Source organism: Bufo bufo, chromosome 9, assembly GCF_905171765.1.
Source record: "Bufo bufo chromosome 9, aBufBuf1.1, whole genome shotgun sequence".
Lineage (NCBI taxonomy): Eukaryota > Metazoa > Chordata > Amphibia > Anura > Bufonidae > Bufo > Bufo bufo.
Genome location: NC_053397.1, coordinates 34,126,950 through 34,149,031, shown reverse-complemented (window position 1 = coordinate 34,149,031; position 22,082 = coordinate 34,126,950). Strand labels below are relative to the sequence as shown.

The window sequence follows — 22,082 nt, the reverse complement described above, 5'->3', positions numbered from 1 at the left end:
TGGCCAAAAAAACGGAACACTTGCCTGAATGCATTTTTTTCCATAGGAATATATTAGTACCAGATCTGGCATTCAAAATGCCGGATCCATCCTTCCAGTCTGCGGTTTGGTATGATATATATATATATAGAGAGAGAGAGAGGGCATGTGCAGCTGCTCTCCATTCATTCCTATGGAGACCATTGAAATAAATAGGAGGGCGCATTGTGCAAGCATGGCCACCGCTCCATTCACTTCTATGAGGGCTGATGGAAATAGCCCTCTAGGATTTTGCCAGCTCCGTTCTAAAGATAGGTGGGACCCCGCACCTCTCAGGCATTGGGAGCATATCCTAGCGATATGTCTAAGATGGGAAAACCCCTTTAAGTTATTATAAAAAGAACCTGTCAGCTCTGACACATCTGTCTAGTAAATACTTGTGTTCCCTGTATTGTTCCGTTTCTCTGTTATTTACACTAGAAATGTATGAATAAATTATTGACAACTGAGTGTTAGTAGTTGGGAGGGGGCGGGTGACAGACTCGCACTTCTTTCGACAAATAGAACAGGGGTGTGACAAAAAAAGGGCAAACTTTTAAAGGGGTTTTCTGAGATTTTTTAACAGATGAATTATCCCCTGGTTAGGGTATTAGTATCTGATTGGCTGGGGGTCCGACACCGGGACCCCCATCAATGAGCTGTTTGAGAAGGCACCGACACGTACAATAGCGCAGTGGCCTTCTCTCAGCTCACCAAGCACAGCGCCGTACATTGTATATAGTCTGTGCTTGGTGTCACAGTTCAGTCCCACTCACTTCTACGGGGCTGAGCTGCACCTAGACCACATGGCAAGGCCTAGGGAAATCTGCAAGAAGGCCACCATTGCCTTCTCAGACAGCTGATCGAGTGTCAGACCCAATCGATCGGATAGTGATGACCTATCCAGGGAAAGGTCATCAGTAGAGATGAGCAAACCTGTGGAAGTTCGGGTTCGGGACCCGAACTTGACCCCATTAAAGTCAATAGGGACCCGAACTTCACTTTATTATTTTCCGTTATAGCAGGTCCTGCAGAAAGAAGAAGAGGATGAGGTGAGTTTTTTTATTATTATTTTTAACCCCTCAATGGCCATTTTATTTAGCATTCTGTCTTAAGAATGCTATTATTTTCCATTATAACCATGTTATAATGGAAAATAATAAAATCACCCGAACACCGAACCCGAACTTCAGTGGAAAAGTCCGGATTCGGGTCTGGGTACCCGAACTCGCAAAGTTCGGTACAAGCCCGAACTTTGCAGTTGGGGTTCGCTCAACTCTAGTCACCAGTTAAAAAAATCTCGTCTTCCCCCCCCATCCAACTTACACACACACACACCAAGTGACATAAATAACGTGTTATTCTCTTGGTCGGTATGATCACCAAATACAGTATATGTAGTTTTTTGTTTTTTTCTACATTTCACAACTTTTGTATCAGGATAGCACATTGCATGGAAAAAGGACAAAACAGTGGCAGTGTACCATGTAAACTTTATTGCTGTTCGTGTGTGTCTGTGGTATAAGTGTTTGGTACGATTTTATGCTGTGATCTGGACATTAGTAAATATCTGGGTCATAGCATCAATAAACGGCCTAATTAGTCGCAGAGGGATGCTAAGATGAGCAAGTGCTCATTTTCACACTGCTTTTCTAGAAAAAAAACAACATATGTGACAATCAGAGAGCAAGAATACTGTGCGATTAATGGAGGAGGAGGGGATAACATCCCCAGAAGTCCATATTATCCTCTCCCCCTGGGGTCATGTACAGTAGTTACATAGAAAGGGGAGAATCTATATCTCTGTCAGCACGCTCCCCACTGCCCTCTGCTCCTCCATGCATACAGAGACCATAGCCGGCTGAAGGTGGAGGAGGCTGCTTTGAACTGTTCTATCTCAGGCTGTGCAGCAGGTCTTGTTTTAAAGCTGAGAATGTAAGTTTTAAAACAAGACCAGGATTATGGTGCTAGCTAGAAATAGAACCTTTAGAAACCAGGTCGGTAATGAGATCTTCAGTGATGGATGTTGCGACATAGCCATACATCTGTGTTTAGCAGCGAGATCTGTGTTAGTGATTAGGTATGCTACAACTTTAAGTGACAAGTGGGTTTGAGACGATCAGCTTCTGACTAATAGCTGTAGCGTGCGGTTTATTGAGCCTTATTGTATATACACTGTAAGCTCTCGCATACAGATTTTCAGGGACATCTTTTTATTTATTTATTTTTTATACTGTATCACCATCTCCTCCATCTGTGTCCTCATACTGGTGGGGGTGATGGTATACCCTAGCTCATAGGTTTCACATTCCTGTTAATAAAATATAGGGCAATCTTCTGTTCATTTGTAATTTTTTAAAGGGGTTGTCACACAAAAAATATTCTATACTTTTAAAACCAGCACCTGGATATGAATACTTTTGTAATTGCCTGTAATTAAAAATGTATTATAGCTACTGAGTTATTCACTGAAATCTCTGTACAGCGCCACCTACTGTTTGCTCATTATCTAATTTCTCTGTCCTGCTCACTGAGACGGAAGCACATGCCCCTAAACTGTCCGTAAATCTACCAAAGCAAATGGAGCAATGAATGGGGAGATCTCAGGATCCATGTGAGGTACAGGGCTGGTTCTAGCTTTGTTAGAAAGAGGTTGTCATGTACTACATTATATATGGTTTTCAATGTTTACATTATTTATGGGATAACCCCTTTAACTAATAAAAAAACCTCACTTTTTAGCTCTTTTCGGCTCGGACTGAACAGATTTATACAGCCTCCCCCCCTTCAGTCAGCTACCGATACTGCAGCCCCATAGCAGACCCTATGGCTGCTGCAGCTGTAGTTCCGCCCCTGGAATGGTAACACCCAGTGGTCAATTTATTAATAGCGAATATTCTAATAGCGAATTTTAATCGCAAATATCAGCACTTTGAGAATTCGCGAAGATGTTGAATATAGTGCTATATATTCGCAATCACGAATATTCTAGATTTTTTTTTTCCATCAGTAACCTCCCTGCTTCTTGCTTGTGGGCCAATGAGAAGGCTGCAATGTCTTTGTCAGAGCTTAGCAACATCCCTAGCAACTAATAGGAAAGTTGCCTGCCCCTTACTATATAAGAACCTCCCCGGCAGTTCTGAGAGAGAGAGCAGTGAGATTGCTGTGCTCTGTGCTTTCATCTGGATCCTATTCCTTATCCAATTACATTACATAGTTAGCTCATATATATATAATACAGATAGTTAGTGGGAGATAGTGTAGGTTAGATAGTGATATAGTGTAGCTGACAGCTTCCAGTGCAGGGTGTTAGGTAGTGTGATAGGAATTACTGTTTCTCTGCTGTCCATACATACATGCTACAGACATAGCGCTGTGATGTCACAACAATACTTAGGCCTCTTTCACACTTCCGTTGCCGGAGGTGCCCGCCGGATCCGTAACAACGCAAGTGTACTGAAAGCATTTGAAGACGGAACCGTCTTCCAAATGCTTTCAGTGTTACTATGGCACCCAGGACGCTATTAAAGTCCTGGTTGCCATAGTAGTAGTGGGGAGCGGGGGAGCGGTATACTTACAGTCCGTGCGGCTCCCGGGGCGCTCCAGAATGACGTCAGAGCGCCCCATGCGCATGGATGACGTGATCCATGTGATCACGTGATCCATGCGCTTGGGGCGCCCTGACGTCACTCTGGAGCGCCCGGGGAGCCGCACGGACGGTAAGTATGCTGCTCCCCCGCTCCCCGCTACACTTACCATGGCTGTCAGGACTTTAGCGTCCCGGCAGCCATGGTAACCACTCTGAAAAAGCTAAATGTCGGCTCCGGCAATGCGCCGAAACGACGTTTAGCTTAAGGCCGGTTCCGGATCAATGCCTTTCAATGGGCATTGATCCCGGATCCGGCCTTGCGGCAAGTCTTCAGGATTTTTGGCCGGAGCAAAAAGCGCAGCATGCTGCGGTATTTTCTCCGGCCAAAAAACGTTCCGTTCCGGAACTGAAGACATCCTGATGCATCCTGAACGGATTTCTCTCCATTCAGAATGCATTAGGATAATCCTGATCAGTATTCTTCCGGCATAGAGCCCCGACGACGGAACTCTATGCCGGAAGACAAGAACGCAGGTGTGAAAGAGCCCTTAGTGCACCAATCAGTAATATCTACTCCGACCTGATAAAATGTGAAGTTGCATGTATTGCACAAAAAATAGGCGCATCATTAGTGCCGATTTGCGCAATCGCGAAAATAATGACTGGAGATCCCGAATTCTAGAATTCGCAAATTTATTGCGAATATTATGCGAACAATTTGCAAAATATCGCGAACAACAAATATTGCCTATGCCGCTCATCACTATTTATTAATCCATTTCTAGGAGGAATAATCGAGAGAAAGCACACGATCGATTTCAGAGAAAAGATGCTGCAGAATTGTTATCTTGAGCGGAATACAATTATTTAATTAGACGGACATGGCAGGAGAGAGTACATACATGTTGAAGAAGAAAATAAATGGGATCCATAATTACCAATATCATACTTGGGTGATCGGGCTGGAGATTTCCTCTGTCATTTACAGACCCACGAAAATATATTGACCCCCAAAAAAGGAGCCAATTAATTCTTGTAGACTTTGGTTTTCACCCCTCCCGGGACAACTCATAGAACACAATAGACCTTACTCACATAATTGCTTATTTTAATTGTCATTTTATTGTATATTTTACGACCTTCATATCGTTTTTTTTTATTTTTCCGGATGATTGTAAAACAACGATAAATAAATAAATAATAAATAAATAAAACAATAATTTCAGTGAAAAGATTCTTTGGCCCTGAACTCACTCACTCGCCGATGTGCCCGGCGGATGCGCTGAACACCACGTTGACAAATGTCATTGGGTAAACAAAGGCACAAGTCGGATCTGCTGGTTCTGCCTGCGGAAAGCCTTTTTCTGTCGTCTGTCAGTAGCTCGTACTTGCCAAGGTACAACGTGTTCTCATAATGCGGCTCAGTATAGGTCCGTTTCCATGGCAACAGGAATAATTACACGCCATCGGGAAGCCTCTTAGTATATATATATATATATAGCAGGACTGGTGGGCGAGAAGTTTTTCCTTGCTGATTGACACCTCGGTGCTACATGCAGGAGTTGCCAAGGCTTAGCGAATCCACAGGTCGTTTTCTGCTGTTTGCCTGTTTATTGTCTACTTTTTTTCATACTTTTTTTTTTTTTTGCAGTCGGTTTCTACGTTATTGCACAATTGACTATTAGATATTCAGTTTTTTGCTGCATGGAAGACAGCCCCCACAATTTGTCATATACGGTATATTCATTGCTTGCTGATGTGCTTCCACTGACTAATAGAGATGAGCGAATTTCAGGTTATGAAATTCGTTCACGCTTCGTTTACTGGTAAAAGGTGAATTGCGTTATGGATTCCGTTACCACTGGCCATAAGGCAATTCTATGATGGAATGCATAACGGAATGCCTTCAGAGGTATTCCGTTATTCATTCCGTCATAACAGAAGTATATGGGCTGCATAACGGATCCGTCCCGTTTCCCGACTCCCCTGCATAACGGAAACGGGACGGATCCGTTATGCAGCCCATAGACTTCTATTATGACGGAATGAATAACGGAATACCTCTGAAGGCATTCCGTTATGCATTCCATCATAGAATTGCCTTATGGCCAGTGGTAACGGAATCCATAACGCAATTCACCTTTTACCAGTAAACGAAGCGTGAACGAATTTCAAAATATGAAATTCGCTCATCTCCACTGACTAATGTTATATTAGGAATATTAAAGGGGTTGGCCCATCTCATATTAGGACATGCCCCCAATGTCTGATAGTTGCGGGTCCCACCTTTAGGACCTGCACCTATCTTTAGAATGGAGCCTGCAAAGTGAAGGAAAGAGGACTGTGTATGCGTGGCCGCCCTCCACTAATTTCTATTTTTGGAAGTCCCATAGGAATTAATGGGAAGTGCACCGTGCAAGTGCAACCACTGCTCCATTCACTTCTGTGCTCTTGGCTATTTTCGGTGCTACTATAGAAATGAATGGAGGGCGGCTGCACATACACAGTCCGCTGTCCTTCACTTTGCAGGTGCCATTATAAAGATAGGTGCAGGTCCCACCTCCTAGAGCAGGGATCAGCAACCTCTGGCACTCCAGCTGTTCTGAAACTACAACTCCCAGAATCCTCCTTTCACTTCTGTAGGAGTTACATGAACAGCTGAGTAAGGTTGCATGATGGGAGTTGTAGTTCCACAGCAGCTGGAGTGCCGAAGGTTGCTGATCCCTGTCCTAGACATACGGCCCCAATGTATGAGATCCCTTTAAAGGGGTTATCCAGGAAATAATATTGATGACCTATGTACAGGATAGGTCATCCATAGCACATCGGCGGCAGTCCAAGTCCCGACACCCCCCACGATGAGCTGACCTGGGTATCTGCAGGATAACCGGAGTTCTGGTAAGCGCAGCGGTCTCCTTAGGCTTACCACAGCGCCGTACATCATATAGTGGCAGTGCTTGGTATTGCAGCTCAGCCCCATTGACTTGAAAGGGGCTGAACTGCATCTTAGCCATGTGACCGATGTACAGTGATGTCACATGGCGTCCCGCGGTTTCTTCTAACAACTGATCACCAGATGTACATGGTGTGGGACCCCCGCCAATCTGATATTGATGCTGATAGGGCATCAATATTAATTCCTGAATAACCCTTTTAAATAGTTTGAGTTTTGAAGGGACACTTCCCTCAGAACGAGGTATATTCATAGAAAACACAGAGACAACTCCTAAGTAGATAGGTAATCCTTTGTCAGTTTATTGCTGCTGTAAGGGGAAGATGCTATCTGCTAGTAGAATAGTATTTGTAGAATTAGGATAATAGCATGACAGCTGTATTATTCTCTTGATAGGACTAGATAAAAATGTCCACAGAAGAGTGTTGTATTGATCGGTGTACTGTGTGATGCTCTCACTGAGTCACTCATCCCCTTCCCTCTCAGTGACCGGTCTGACAGAGTTAAAAGGGTTGTCCCATGAGTAATGTAAAAAATTAAAATCCGACATCACATAGTACATGAAACTCTCTAACAAACTTAGAACTTGCCCTGTACCTCACATGGATCTTCAGATCTCACCCTTTATTGCTCCAATTGCTCTGATTTATTTCAATCTGGTAGCTTAGGGGCGTGTCCTTTCTCTGGGGGCGTGTCCTTTCTACTGCAGCTGGTGGCAGTTGAAGGATGGAACTGAGCACGTGATTCCGTCTCAGTGAGCAGGACAGAGAAATTAGAAAAAGAGCAAACAGCAGGTGGCGCCATACAGATAGATTTCAGCGAATAACTCAGTGGCTATGCTAAATTTGTAATTACATGCAATTACAAAAGTGTTCAGATCCAAGGGCTGGTTTGAAAAATGTAGAATATTATAATGACTTTATTATAGTGACCTGTGTTCCTTTTCTGAAAAATAAATTGCGTAAAATGTTCACATATAGGATGAAAATATGGTATAAAAACATTTCTTGATGATGGTGTCCCTTTAAGGGTTATGTTTCACTTGGTACAGTACTTAATCACCAAGGCAGTTTTCCCAATAATTTCTTACAGGCTTTTCTTATCATTGTACCATTAGCCATGCAGTGCATGAATATCTTTTGTTTGTTGCCTAGCAACAAGTCCGGTAGGACACCGGTGACAACACTGAAGCACCTTGCTCTTGTGGTGACTGGTGTGGTCACCTCTGGTCTGTAGGATTGATTATTATATGGACCCAGAGAAATAGTAATTTATCCTAGATAAGTGGTCATACCGTGAGGCTACACTTCAGTATGTACCCAGGGGCGTAACGACGGCTGTAATGGTGCAGAGGTTGCGGTTGCATCCTGGAGCCTAATGGGGCCCAAAATAAGAGAACTGTATTATAAATGATGAGTAATAGTTGTCGGCTGTATTATAGATTATTGGATAGCAAAGGTGCATCAATTATGCAAGTGACACCCGAAGGGGGATTTACTGGTTCAGGGGTGTTTCTGGGGTGGGGCTTAAATGTTCAAATTTTGTCTGTTAAAATGTTGGCAAATATCATAATAATTATGCAGTGGCGGACATTACCACCATGCAAAGATTGGGGGGCAAACATAATCTATGCAGCCGATACAGCTGCACAGGGGCCCAGAGTTAGGGGGCCCTTCCCAACTGTAGAGGAGTAGGAGAACTGCCCAGGCGGCACTGCTAAGATGAGAGGGGGGCTTAGCGGGACAATGGGAGGTGGAGCTTATCAGGCTAATGGGCGGGGCTTAGCGGGGCAAGGGAGTGGAATTTTGCAGTGTGACAGGGCGGAGCTTAGCAGTATGATGGGGACCCCAGTGGTAACTTTGCTTGGAGCCCCAAAAATGCCAAATCCTCCCCTGTAACTATATATTTAAAGATCTAGGAATAGAAATTCTCTTACCCGATCCATTTATTATGTGTCTTCCATATTCATTATGGTAATTATCCTGCAGCGAGTATTCCTTCTGTAAAGAGAGGAAAATGAATGGACATTTAGTGCTTTTCTCACTTACAATTTCCTGTTACTGATTTATATATCAACGTGTGGCCTTTCATTCATTTTAACAGTTGACATTTCTTTAAAGAGGACCTTTCATCAGTTTTGCCATAGGCTAATTATGGTATTACCTTGTAGGGCGGCCCCCACTGATACCATGGGTGTATTTAATTTTTTTTCAAACCCCCCCACCCCCCCGTTCGTCCACTGTGGCCCCCCCCATCCCCGATGATTTGGCGCGCTGTATTGTAATGAGCTGTAACTTGGCAACGGGGCGGAGACGCAGTCTTCTACTGTGGGCGTCTCCTTCTCCCTGGCTGTGAGCGCGATCCAATCAGAGCGGACCGCTCATAGCCAGGGAGAAGGAGGCGCCCACAGCAGAAGACTGCGTCTCCGCCCCGTTGCCAAGTTTAATGCTCATCATAATACAGCGCGCCAAATCATCGGGGGGCCACAGCAGATGAACGGGGGGAGGGGGGGTGACGGTTTAAAAAAAAAATACACCCATAGCATCAGTGGGGGCCGCCCTACAAGGTAATACCATAATTAGCCTATGTCAAAACTGATAAAAAAGGTCCTCGTTCACACTCGCGTTTTGTGCAGATCCGTTCAGATAATACAACCGTCTGTATCCGTTCAGAACGGATCCGTTTGTATTATCTTTAACATAGCCAAGACGGATCCGTCTTGAACACCAATGAAAGTCAATGGAGGATGGATCCGTTTTTCTATTGTGTCAGTAAAAACGGATCCGTCCCCATTGACTTACATTGTGTGCCAGGATGGATCCGTTTGGCTCAGTTTCATTAGACGGACACCAAAACGCTGCAAGCAGCGTTTTGGTGTCCGTCTCCAGAGCGGAATGGAGACTAAACTGATGCATTCTGAGCGGATCCTTTCCCATTCAGAATGCAAACTGATCCGTTTTGGACCGCGTGTGAGAGCCCTGAACGGATCTCACAAACGGAAAGCCAAAACGCCAGTGTGAAAGTAGACTAACCAGCAAAGATTTTATTTTTTTTCATATTTAGACATTTACGAGACATTTCAATGTAAAAGCTATAAATGTGCAACGGGACGCCCCCCTAGGGCACGGTCGGGGTCCCAGTGTTAGGAATGCCGAGTGGTGATGTGGCCTGAATAGTTTGTGTGTCAGTTGTAGTTTGTGGAGAATAAGTCGAGTCCAGACTTGGTAAAGTTCAACAGTTTAACTTGAATAAACTTGCATGCAGATAATATTTTATCTTTCTCTTGGTTTCAGCAGGTTTTGGGGTAGACTGGCAGGTGAACTTGAATACTTGGCTTTATCTTTCTCTGCTGTACTAATCTCTGGCTTCAGTCTGATGACAGTTCTGGTACCATTGAATGGGGTGTATTTGGCTGTTGACCCCCTTGCAATGCTTAGTCCATGAACTGCAAGGAGTCGAGGTGCTCCACAAGACTCCTGATGCAGGAGGGGGAAAGAAACGCTCCCCTCACTGTGCCATATTCTCTCCTCTCCTTCCAACTCTCAACTTCCTATTGCTTTCTGCAACCCTTCCCTTGGTAGGAAGCAAGACTCGCCCACTTCTGCCCAAAAGGGGGGAGAATAGAATGGTAAGTTCCATTGCATCTAAGAATCTCTCTCTGCCAGATACACTGCCACCTGCTGGATAACCAGGGACAGTGCATGTAATACAGTCCTGATCAAAAGTTTAAGACCACTTGAAAAATGGCAAAAAATCATATTTTACATTGTTGGATCTTAACAAGGTTCCAAGTAGAGCTTCAACATTTTTTGAGCATTCAATTAATTTAAAATAACGATTAAACTGAAACAGGCAGTTTTTCAGCTGATCAAAATTTTAGGACCACATGCCTTTAAAAGGCCAAATCTGTGCAAAAATGTGGATTCATTGTCATTTTCTGTCAGGTAGTCACACGTTGTGATGGCAAAGGCAAAAAACTCTCCCTTTTTGAACGTGGTCAGGTTGTTGAACTGCATAAGCAGGGTCTCTCACAGTGCGCCATCGCTGCTGAGGTGGGACGCAGTAAGACAGTCATTTGGAATTTCTTAAATGATCCTGAGGGTTATGGAACGAAAAAGTCCAGTGGAAGACCCCAAAAAATGTCATCAGCACTGAGCCGGAGGATCCAATTGGCTGTCCGTCAAGACACTGGACAATCCTTGACCCAAATTAAGGCCCTTACTGCTGCTGGCTGCAGCCCCATAACCATCAGACGGCATCTGAGACTGAAGGGCTTCAACAACAAAAAAAGTCTTCAAAGACCTCGTCTCCTTGAACGCCACAGAACTGCTCGTTTTGGACTTTGCAACAGAGCACCAAACATGGGACATTTAAAGGTGGAAGAAAGTTTTATTATCTGATAAGAAAAAATGTAACCTTGATGGTCCTGATGGTTTCCAACGTTACTGGCATGACAAGCAGATCCCACCTGAGATGTTTTCTACGCACCACAGTGGAGGGGGCGCCATAATGGTCTGGGGTGTTTTTGCCTTCAGTGGAACAATGGAGCTTCAGGAAGTGCAGGGGCGTCAAACGGCCGCTGGCTATGTCCAGATGTTGCAGAGAGCATTCCTCATGACTGAGGGCCCTCGTCTGTGTGGTAACGACTGGGTTTTTCAACAGGACAACGCTACAGTACACAATGCCCGCAGGACAAGGGACTTCTTCCAGGAGAATGACATCACTCTTTTGGCCCATCCTGCGTGTTCCCCTGATCTAAATCCAATTGAGAACCTTTGGGGATGGATGGCAAGGGAAGTTTACAAAAATGGACAACAGTTCCAGACAGTAGATGGCCTTCGTGCGGCCGTCTTCACCACTTGGAGAAATGTTCCCACTCACCTAATGGAAACGCTTTCATCAAGCATGCCGAAACAAATTTTGGAAGTGATAAACAATAATAGCGGAGCTACTCATTACTGAGTTCATGTTTGGAAGTTGGATTTCTGTTTTGGGGGGGTTTAGTTTTTTTTTTGGAGGTGTGGTCCTAAACTTTTGATCAGCTGAAAAACAGCCTGTTTCAGTTTATTCGTTGTTTTCATTAAATTGAATGCTCAAAAAATGTTTTGTCTCACTCCCATTTCTTCTTGTTGGATGTTGAAGCTCTACTTGGAACCTTGTTAAGATCCAGCCATGCTAAATATGATTTTTTGCCATTTTTCAAGTGGTCTTAAACTTTTGATCAGGACTGTACAATACATAAATTTCATAGCAAAGTTATCAAAGCACAATATGAGAGGACCTAGAAATAAATATACAGATGACATTCTCTGCTAGCCATTAGAGACGGTAGCTAGGTGTAAGAATGGTAGTACCCCTTCTGGGGTACTACAAATGCATTACTAGAGTGGGTCCAGCTGTTGAGATCGCCATTGATCCCATGACTTGAACTGGTCCAGCTGTTGTCCAGTCGCATCAACCAATCCCTATAACTAAAACTACCATAGACAAAAGGGTTTCCTACTGGGATTCAGATTAGTGATGGTCCGTATCTGGGAAAATGTGTGCAATCATGGGAATAACTTTCCATATGTCCATATGCTTTGCTTCTCATGTGGTAACTTGTTTGATATTTGACTAATCAGTAATTACCAATAATTGTTGGTCTGAACCAATTCTTTTAATCCCATTCATAAGAAGATAACTCACTGTTACCCCAGGCACAATGCCTTGTAGGTCTAGCTCAGCTGAATATAATGATACATTTTACTTAGTGATCCATTTATTCATTCATTCAGGAAAAAAGGCACTTTTAATCCAAAGGAGCAGTTAAGTGCACTGAGGGCGGGGCCAAGTCATTCTGTGCACCCCTGCTCCTCATGCTTCCTCTGCTAGCCCCTCCCTCTCCTTGATTGACAGGGCGGGTGAGGTGACTATGCAGGAACCTGGCCCTGTCATTTAGGAAGGAGAGGGAGGTAGTCAGGACAAGGAAGTAGAGACTGGGGTGGGGGAGTGCAGAGCCTTGGAACAGGACAGACAAGGGTAAATTCTGAGTTATTTTATTACTTTACATCATGGATAGGGTCTTTTTTTTTAAAGGATTTAAACAGGCAGACATCCGCTTCATGATATTTCATTTTCAGCACATAAAGGTAATAATAAAAGGTTATACAAATTTCCAATATTCCTTTAGTATCAGATTTTTTATGGTCTTCAAGATCTCTGCTTGCAGTCATTCAATAGGAATGCACATCGTTTTTTTTCCAGGATATAAATCTATCCTGGTCATGTGACAGGCATCAGATCTCTGATAGCTGTACTGTAACCCGTTGTGCACCTACACGTATATGTCCGTCCCATGACCAGATTTTTTTTATCCCCTGGAAGCAAACAATAAACATTCCTATTGCATGACAGCAAGCAGAGATCTTGAAAACCTTGAGAAATTGATACAGAAAGGATATTTTAACATCGTAGAACTTTTCATTATGCAAAGGATATGCAAAAACCAAAATAACTCTTTAGCTGGTGTGACACAGTGAGAGGTTGTGTCTGGCAAGGCAGGTATTTTCCTCCCAGCATGTGTGGCTGGGCTGAATTCCAGCCAGGTGAGGTCAAATACCGGACTGGAGTTTAAGTGGCGGTCCAGGTTTTGGCAGCACCTGGCTGTCCTTAAATAGGCAGCTGGGCTCAGCAGAGATGTCTCTGTTTTTGGGATCTGAGGCTTTGTGCCGTGCTGGAGGGCTGAGAGCCGCACGCTGGGGAAACTGGACCCCTAAAGTCTGCTGTGGACTACTGGAGGCAGAACTGCCAGGAAGGTGACTTGTGTTATATGAACTTTCCATTGTGTGTGAATTAACACCAAGACTGCAAAGTTACGTTTTGTGTAATTGCCTCAAGTGTGAATAAACACTGATGTTTTGAGTTAAGATCTTGTATTTTGCCTCTATACCGCGCCCACTTACCCTATCTACCATAGTGAAACCCCACACTGGGGATAAAAAGCGGCATTACCTAGCGCTCATTCATTGCCAAAATGGAGGGGGATGGGGGGAGGAGAAAAGAATTGTAAAAAGAAAAGTTGGCTCGGCTCATGACTTTTATTGGCGGTAAGTACGATAAATTAACTTTTGGCAATAATTCCCTTCAGACGTCTCAGGCTTTCCCTCTTGAGTCAATATTTGCTCTTCGAACCTGTTCATTACCTTGATCCTCTGGTTGATACTGGGAATGAATGTCACAGCCTGGAATAACGCGGCCCATTTATTGTCCGCGGAGCTGCGTTAACCATTAACCAGGGGACGAGCGGCTGCTTGATCAAAAAATCTCAGAAATAATATCCGTTCAGCAGATCTTGTGTTAATGAGGGCTTCCTACTGAGTATTCAGGCCGGTTTAACAGCAATTTTATAACTATTCCTAGATTGGAAAGAAAACATTTATTTTTGGATGTTTTATAATAGAAGGCGACCAGCGGACTGCGGAAACCAAGCATCCAGTCAACAGTATTTTGACCAGTTCTTAGGGTGCATTCACATCACGTTTTATGCCTCCGTTTGACGTATACCTAAAAAAAAGGATACAAAAATGCAGCACACCACGTAAGTCTGGTAAAAAAAAAAGTAAACTATATATATATTTTTTTTTTTTACAATGGAACTCTACGGTGAATGGATGCCACCATACGAATGGGAAAAACGTGATGTGAACCCAGCCTTACTTTTGACGGTGGCACAAAGATCATGGAGGAAGACCTGTGTGCTGAGCTGGCTTGGTGGGTATATGAGGTGTGTATTCCTCATTACTGTCATGGGTAAAAATTCCAGCCCTCTCTAGAGTGGGAGGAGTTAGTTAGAGTCAGTCAGTCTAGCCTTCCCCTCCTTGAGGAGAGGTTGTAGAGGAGTCTAGCCTACCCCCTCCTGGGGAAAGGTTGTGTGTTGGCTAGCAGAGCACTGTCTGCTCTGCTAGGCCAAGAGGCTCAGCCTCTGAAGTCTTCATGGTTGCTTGTCCCCTCCTGGGCTCACATTGCCTTAACCTCCAAGTAAAGCTGTGTTCAACATTGCTACAAGTTTATTCTACTTACTTATCACCCAAGTTCAACAAACCCCCTTTTTCACTTGCTTCCGACTACACCACGTCTGGGATCCAAGGATATCCAGGTAGGAGCACTGTGACACATGCATACAACATCTACAGAGACACTGTAGGCCACTCTACACCACTCTGGCAATCCTACCCTGGGTACCAACACTACCATCTACAAAGGGGACTCCATGTCCTCGTTGCCTAACTGCAACTGGCGCCACGACTACTTGCTCTATAAGAGGGACATATTTTGTAGAAACCTCCTAAGGGGCAAGGGATCCCCCAGACGTTGGCTACTGCCCGCTGCACCCAAGTGGTGTCGCAAACCCGATTTCTTATAACATCTTAAAGGGATCCCTTGTAGTACACCCGTCCGTTGCACATGTCTCAAACAACAGTTGTTCAGGGAACCCTAGTGTATGGGGCTAAGCAGATGGATGGTCACTGCTTCTCTGCTAATGAAGGCTTCAATTTTCACAGCAGTATCGGAATCAGACCTTCACAGATTGGTAAAAGATTGACTTCTTCGATGAATCACACTTTTTGCTTCATTGAACAGATGGACATTGGCGAGAAACATCAGAGAACAAACACCCTTAAACCACTGCTGGACGAACACAAGCTGGTGGTGGCGGCATTATGGTCTGAGGAATGTTTTTGTGGCATTCTCTGGGCCCATTCATATCCATACCGATTCGGGCATGAATCCATCCTTGCAGATCACGTACACCCATACATGGTGATTGTCTTCCCTGGGGCGGATGGGATTGTCCAGCCAAGACAATGCAACATGTCAAAGCTAGAAATGTCCGACATTGGTTGGAAGAGCAAGACTTCCAAGTACTACCCTGGCCCCTAATTCCCTAGACTTGAACCCAGTTGAGCATCTGTGGGACCTTCTCGATGGTCTTGTCCGCTCTATGGATTCTCCTCCACGTCCCCTCCAGCAGCTGTGGGATTCACTGCAGTCAGCATGGCTCCAGATACCTGTGACCACCTACCATGACCTTGTGGAGTCACTCTCCATGTTCCACATGGCGGATACTCTGGATATTGGCTGGTGGTCAGAATAATAGGACTCGACTGTGTATATTATTATCGACTGAAAGTGGTGGTATTCACCTTCAGCAGCACATCCCGGATCCTGATGAAAGATGCCAATCAGCCGACAAATGGGCGTTTGCTAGTTCATCAGCTGATCGATTGCTTGATTATACCAACCAGTGATCGGAAACGAGTTCCTGTGAACGCTTGTTCCCAATAATTGCCCCCAAAATCTTGAGGTTTAATAAGTCCTTTATGTTATGGTGGTTATTGGGGTGAATGTGGTTCTTGCTGGGTTTCTCTGCAGCCATGTAGGGTGCTGTCGTCATTTCACGTATTATTCTAATATAATGTAGGTTGCACATTAACACAAGGGACTAGGGGAATGGTAACACCCAACTGTCAATCAATTCATACATTTCCAGTAGGAATAACAGAGGGAAAATAGCACAATGCAGAAATCAAATTAAACCTGCTCCAGAAATTAGCTCAGCCTTGTAGAACCACAAAGCTCCGAATTGTAGGACTGATAAACTCCGGTCCATGACACTGCTAATTTGGTGACCCCCCCCAATGTGCCCCATACAGGATAACACCCCTTATGTGCCCACACAGTATATTGCCCCTTTATGTGCCCCACACAATATAATTCCCTCTTAGCCTACCCACCATTTAACACAGAACAGACACTTGAATAGATGCACTGTCACTTTATTTATTAGTATATTATATGTAATATTATATTTATTTCACTTGTATGTTTTACACTCATGTAATGTTATTTATGGATAAATATCGATGCACTTGAAATTAATATCCACAGTATAGCACTTAGAATTGATTTTTGTTACAGGATATCCGCATATTGATATATTTTGTTATGAATAGACCATTTAGCAATCTTTCTGGACTATTTCCTTTATAGACTAGACTAATTAGACCATGGGGCACATTATACTGCAAAAAACGCATCTTCCCCCCCAAAAAAACGCATGGAAACCACATATGCGTTTTTTGGTTCCAGACCAGATTTTGGTGTTCCAGATCAGATCCCTCACTCCAGATCTGATCTCACATGCATCTTTAAAGGGATATAAAAGGAATCACAGGAAGTTGGGATGTCACCACTGAGGAAGGGGAAAGGAGATCCCCGAAACGCGCTTGGTGCTTTTCAAAGACATCCCCAACAAGAGACCCCCACTGGAAGTTCGTTTATTAATATCCGGATATATACAAAAGAATTGGAGCGCTCCAAAGATAAAGATCCGGAATTTCAGCCATTCAAACTGGTCAGTACAAGTAAAATTTTACCTCTCGCGATATTACACCCTGATCCGAGATTTGTGGTTAACGATTGAGAGAGACCAGTGACGAACGAACCAGGTGGGACGCTAATCACTGAGAACCACGTGAATAAATACTGTGAGTAATAAAAAATTTGTGTCCGATTGGATACTTTATCGAATATTTATATCGGACAATTCTGAATATTTGAAAAGGTGCCTTGCATCGATTTTCATGTTACATTGCATACAAGAAAGTAATGCCAATACTATTATAAGGAATAGACTGACACTTTTGGCTTGCGATATTTTTGCACATTCAGGATATATGGTCCCCTTCTTTTTGGACTTTTTTTGAGTTTTTATTCAAGTTTTAGATTTTAAGTATTTTTAGGGATTGATATTGTCATTGTGTTTCCGCTGCAGCGACTGTCAAGTATTTTAACATTGTATTGTAACGTTGTATTTTAACATATTGTGCCATATTAAATATTGTGTAATGACACTACTACCATTGCTCTATTTCCATGCGAGGGAGTGCCAGTCTCATAATATATACTAATTCCCTCTTATGTGCCCCTGACACAGTATGATGACCCCTTATGTGCCCCTCCCACAGTACGATGTCCTGTTATGTGCTCCCATACATTATAGTGCCCCCACATAGTACTGTATAATGATCCATTATGTGCCCCTCACACAGTATGATGTCCCTTTATATTTCCCCAATACCATGTGGTGTCCGAACACAATATGGTGCCCCTTATGTGCCCTAACACAGAATAATCCCTCCTTTATGTGCCCCAACACAGTATAATGCCCCTTATGAGGCCCAACACAATATGGTGCCCCCTTATGTGCACCCAATATAATGTGATGTCCTTTTTGTGCCCCATAAAAAATACGGTGCCCCTTTACTTCTCTAAAATAAATTCCCACCTAGCCCATGTTTGCAGGTTCTCTCACTGCTGATCTGCTCCGGTGGTCTGGCAGCTGGCACAGAACGTACGATGACATCATCACGTCTGCCAGCACCCCACCGCTGATAGCCGGGTGAATGGTGAATCATGGGGCTGATGGCTCCCTGCTTCAACTGTAATTAAATTGGTGCCACTGCTGGGGGAACCCGGCTGTCAGGGTGCAGCAGGAGGTCCCCTCAACCCCAGAGTGTGTGGTGGTCAAACATATCTAAATTCTACTACTGTATATGGACACCAGCATACCAGATTTATGAGGATCAGTGTAAATTACGGATTACATATGTGACGCTCCCGGCCAGTCGTGTCCGTATAGATCCCAGCGCACAGACCGAGCCGCTGATGTCTGGTCAATGAACCCTTCACGAAGTGTTACAAGATGAAATTCTTGGTGCCTTCTGTTCAGACTAATGAGTCATATGAAGCTATCGAGAACTCATGTTGCTGTCATCACAAATCACTGCCACAGGGACATCTGTAAGGCACGCTTTCCTTGTTAGAGCAATTACTGTAGGTTTTCCATGGAGCAAGCTGATACATATTAAAGGGCATCTGTCAGCAGTTTTGTACCTATGACACTGGCTGACCTGTTACATGTGCGCTTGGCAGCTGAAGGCATCTGTGTTGGTCCCATGTTCATATGTGTCCGCATTGCCCTCTCTGCAACTGCTGTGCCCTTTCCACTTTAATTGACAGGTCCAGGTGTGATGACGTTGTCACTGCCTGGTTCTGGCAATCAAAGTGCAGAGGGCGCGGTAGTTGCAGAGAGAGCAGAGCCTCTAGGTGTAATGACAACGCCCCCGTTGCTCCTAGAGGCTCATTTGCATATATTAAAACTTCATTTTTCACAGCGATGCAGCACATATGAACATGGGACCAACACAGATGCCTTCAGCTGCCAAGCGCACATGTAACAGGTCAGTCAGTGTCATAGGTACAGAACTGCTGACAGATGCCCTTTAATGAGGGATAAGGTGATTCTGACATTAGATAAATGTCAGCCAAACCGGCCGGACCAGCTGATGTGTATGGGGGCGTCCCAGTCTCTCTGCCGACAGCAGATCTCAGAAGATAAGGCAGTTGAAATCCAACCTCCCGATCCTTTTTTTTCCCCAGGGGATAAGCCGATGCTAGGGGGTCCGTTAGTCGCTTCCTCCCATCTTTCCATTCACAACAAATGCAAACATATGTGGATCGGAAGAGACAGAGATCAGCAGAACAAGTGCTCGACTGATGGCTAGTGCAGGTATATGACCTTGCTCAGTCAAGTGGGCATTTTCTGCATGGCAGAAAGGAAGCAGAGACGGGTGCAAGAAACCACGAAATGTCGGAACGTGCACTTGGCGGACCAGTAATGTGAGTATCGACTTCTCCTATTGTTTTACACCACGAGGAGCTTTTAAAAACAATAAGGGAATCTGTCACCAGTTTTATGCTGAGGGCAGCTTAAACTGGTGGTGTAACGCCCCAGAGTGGCATTACCACTTCTGCACCTCACTACTGTCTCCTATGGTTAACCTCATCTCTTCATACGTATTTATTGCAGGTTCTTCACTATGTGCATTATCTAATCTGTAACTGTTTACATGTAATATGCCTGGTTCAACAGCAAGTGGCAGCATAAATGGCAGAGCTACAGGTACAGAGAATGGAGCTTTCCCTTCCATTCTAACACCCCCCCCCCCCCCCTCTGTGGTGTGGTGGGCGTGTCCTGCTTCCTGCAGAGAGGGTGAAGTTCTAGTTAGTCAGTCTAGCTTACCCCCTGCTAGGGGAAGGTCTAGCTTACCCCCTGCTAGGGGAAGGTCTAGCTTACCCCCTTCTAGGTGAAAGTGTAGTTTTACCCCCTGCCAAGTGAGGGTGTGCAGCAGGTGCGTGGTCTTGCCCAGGCCAGCTGGAGCACCTTCAGCTCAGCTGGATATGGAGGCAGAAGCTGGAAGCCTCTGAAGCCAGGAGTAAAGTTCCCTGGACAAACCTAGAGTCAGACTACAAGAGAGAAGTTGCAGCCTTCAACTAAAGCTAAGTTATACAGCTATCCTGTTAGCACTGCAGAGCCAGAGAGCAACAGACGTAGCAGAAAGGAGTTAGCCTGCCACAGTTAAGGACAAAGCCTGAAACTGTTTGGAGAAACGTTTATTCAAGTAAAGCTGTTATCAACTTCATCAGAAGGTATGGACTCAATTTATTTCTTCATACCCTTCATCAACTACCCCTTTTGCTCTGCTTCGGACAACAGCGCCTAGGGTCCAGTGTATCCAGGTAGGAGCACAGTGACACGTGCACCAACATCAAGGGACATTATAGGCCACCCTATACCACTCTGGCATTCCTACACCTGGGTACCATCTACAGTATCACTAAAAAGGGGCCCTGCGCCCTTGTTGCTTCACTGCAATTGGCGTCACAAAAACAAGTATATTTATTTCTCTTAAAGGGACCCCTTGCCGCTGCCGTGCGTCGCATTGGCAGAGACCATGACGAGAATCCAGATCACTTACTGTACTTGTCCTATGTTTAAATCTTGCACTGAACAGCTCCAGTGCTGGAATCCACAAGCTCTGGAGTCCTCATATTTATGACCTCCGAGCTCACACCCCCTGCTGCAGATTGACATTGCTCCTCCTATAGCAATCAGCGGCTAGAGATGGACAGAGCCGGGGGTTCATGAATATGGTGACCACCGAGCTTGCCGACTTGTTGGAGCTGCTCGATATAGATTTTAGCAAATCAACAGGGTCAATTCAAGTGATTGACCCGGTGTTAAAGGGGTTTTCTGGGATTACTATGGTTTGTAACAGATATGCTTATGTATATTTTGGGGTTATTACTATTGTGTACTTTAATTGCTGCATTGTATACCTTTTATATGCAATTCTATGTAATTTTTTGTATGTCACCTGTAATAAGTATCTTATCCAGCAGGGGGAGGTATTGTTTGGCAACGACTGGCTCTAACCGGGCTTAACCACCCTGTTCCCCCTACTGGTAGAGTGGGCTCATCTGACTTCCTGACAGAAGGGAAAAGTCTAGTGTGGTTCAGTCTTGGTCAGAGTAAGGTGTAGAGGGGACATGAGAGGTCCTGTCCTTATAGTGCAGGGGGTAGGGAAGCAGCTCATAGAGCACCTGCTCTGAGGAACCACTTCTGAGAGTCAGGATCCAGATACCCTCTCCTGCCGGAGAGTGAGGGAGCAGCTCATAGAGCACCAACTGTCAAGAACTGAAGGAAAGACTCAAGTAAAGCCTTGGGAGCCGAGTCAGCAAAGTGAACTGAGACATCAGCTTCTATAGACACTGCTGTGTGGTGAGGAAATACGGCTAAAAACACCCTCGTCACCAAACAACCACTAGGCCAGCAGAACTCCAACCATCCAACCTGCCACCATACCTCCTCAGCTGGTTCTAGAAGAGAATTACACTAAAGCCTGCTGCTACTGTATGTATTTTCCAGTTCTATGTTGCACTTAGTAAAAAGGACTTTGTTACATTGTACTCCGGCCTCATTCAGTGCTACAACTGGTACTGCAATGGACCCCTGGGAGCGATGGTTTGAGGTGGGACATCGTGATACTACAACACTACATCAGGGCCACTATCACTCCCATCCTCTACACCGGCTGCCACAGAGGCTTGCTGTACATCTTTATCATGCTTTTTCCTGACCTGTTTTCTCCACATAAACCAACCCCTCTGGTTTGTTTCGATCCTATATCTAGCCCTTTCTGCTGTATCCAGGGCTGGACTGTCCATCTGGCAAATGGCAGATGGGCCAAAACATCCAGTGCTTGGTCCCTTGATGTTTTGCCTAGGGCCCCTAAACTGGTGGCCCCTGCAGATACAACTGTATTGTCATCTTCAGCATGGTAATACAGTTGAAAAGTGCGATGGGCCACAGGAACCAATGGTTTCCAGCCCCTCCATTCACTTTCATAGGCCACAGGCCTGGAGTCTATGAGGCAGCACCTGTGGTCACAAAGAGAGGATATCATCGCAACCGCGTGCAGTTCGATGTCATTGTGCCAGGACACAGGTGTTGCGATGAGTTCATAGCGACGGCATGTCCCCGGACACAAGCAACTTGGCTGCAGGCTACAAAAGGCCAGTGGCCTACTTCGCAGATTACAGCTTGAAACGGGACTCTACTACTGAGTATTTCCCCCC

At 44.7% G+C, this 22,082-nt stretch overlaps 1 protein-coding gene across 1 annotated transcript in view; it reads right to left on the bottom strand.

Moving 5' to 3' along the window:
- Positions 1-22,082, bottom strand: part of FAM107A (family with sequence similarity 107 member A) — a 162,897-nt gene that overhangs the window by 75,294 nt on the left and 65,521 nt on the right. Inside the window, exon 2 of the mRNA XM_040408331.1 lies at positions 8,497-8,560. Within this exon, the coding sequence (XP_040264265.1) occupies positions 8,497-8,560 (64 nt within the window). The remainder of the gene's footprint in view (positions 1-8,496; positions 8,561-22,082) is intronic.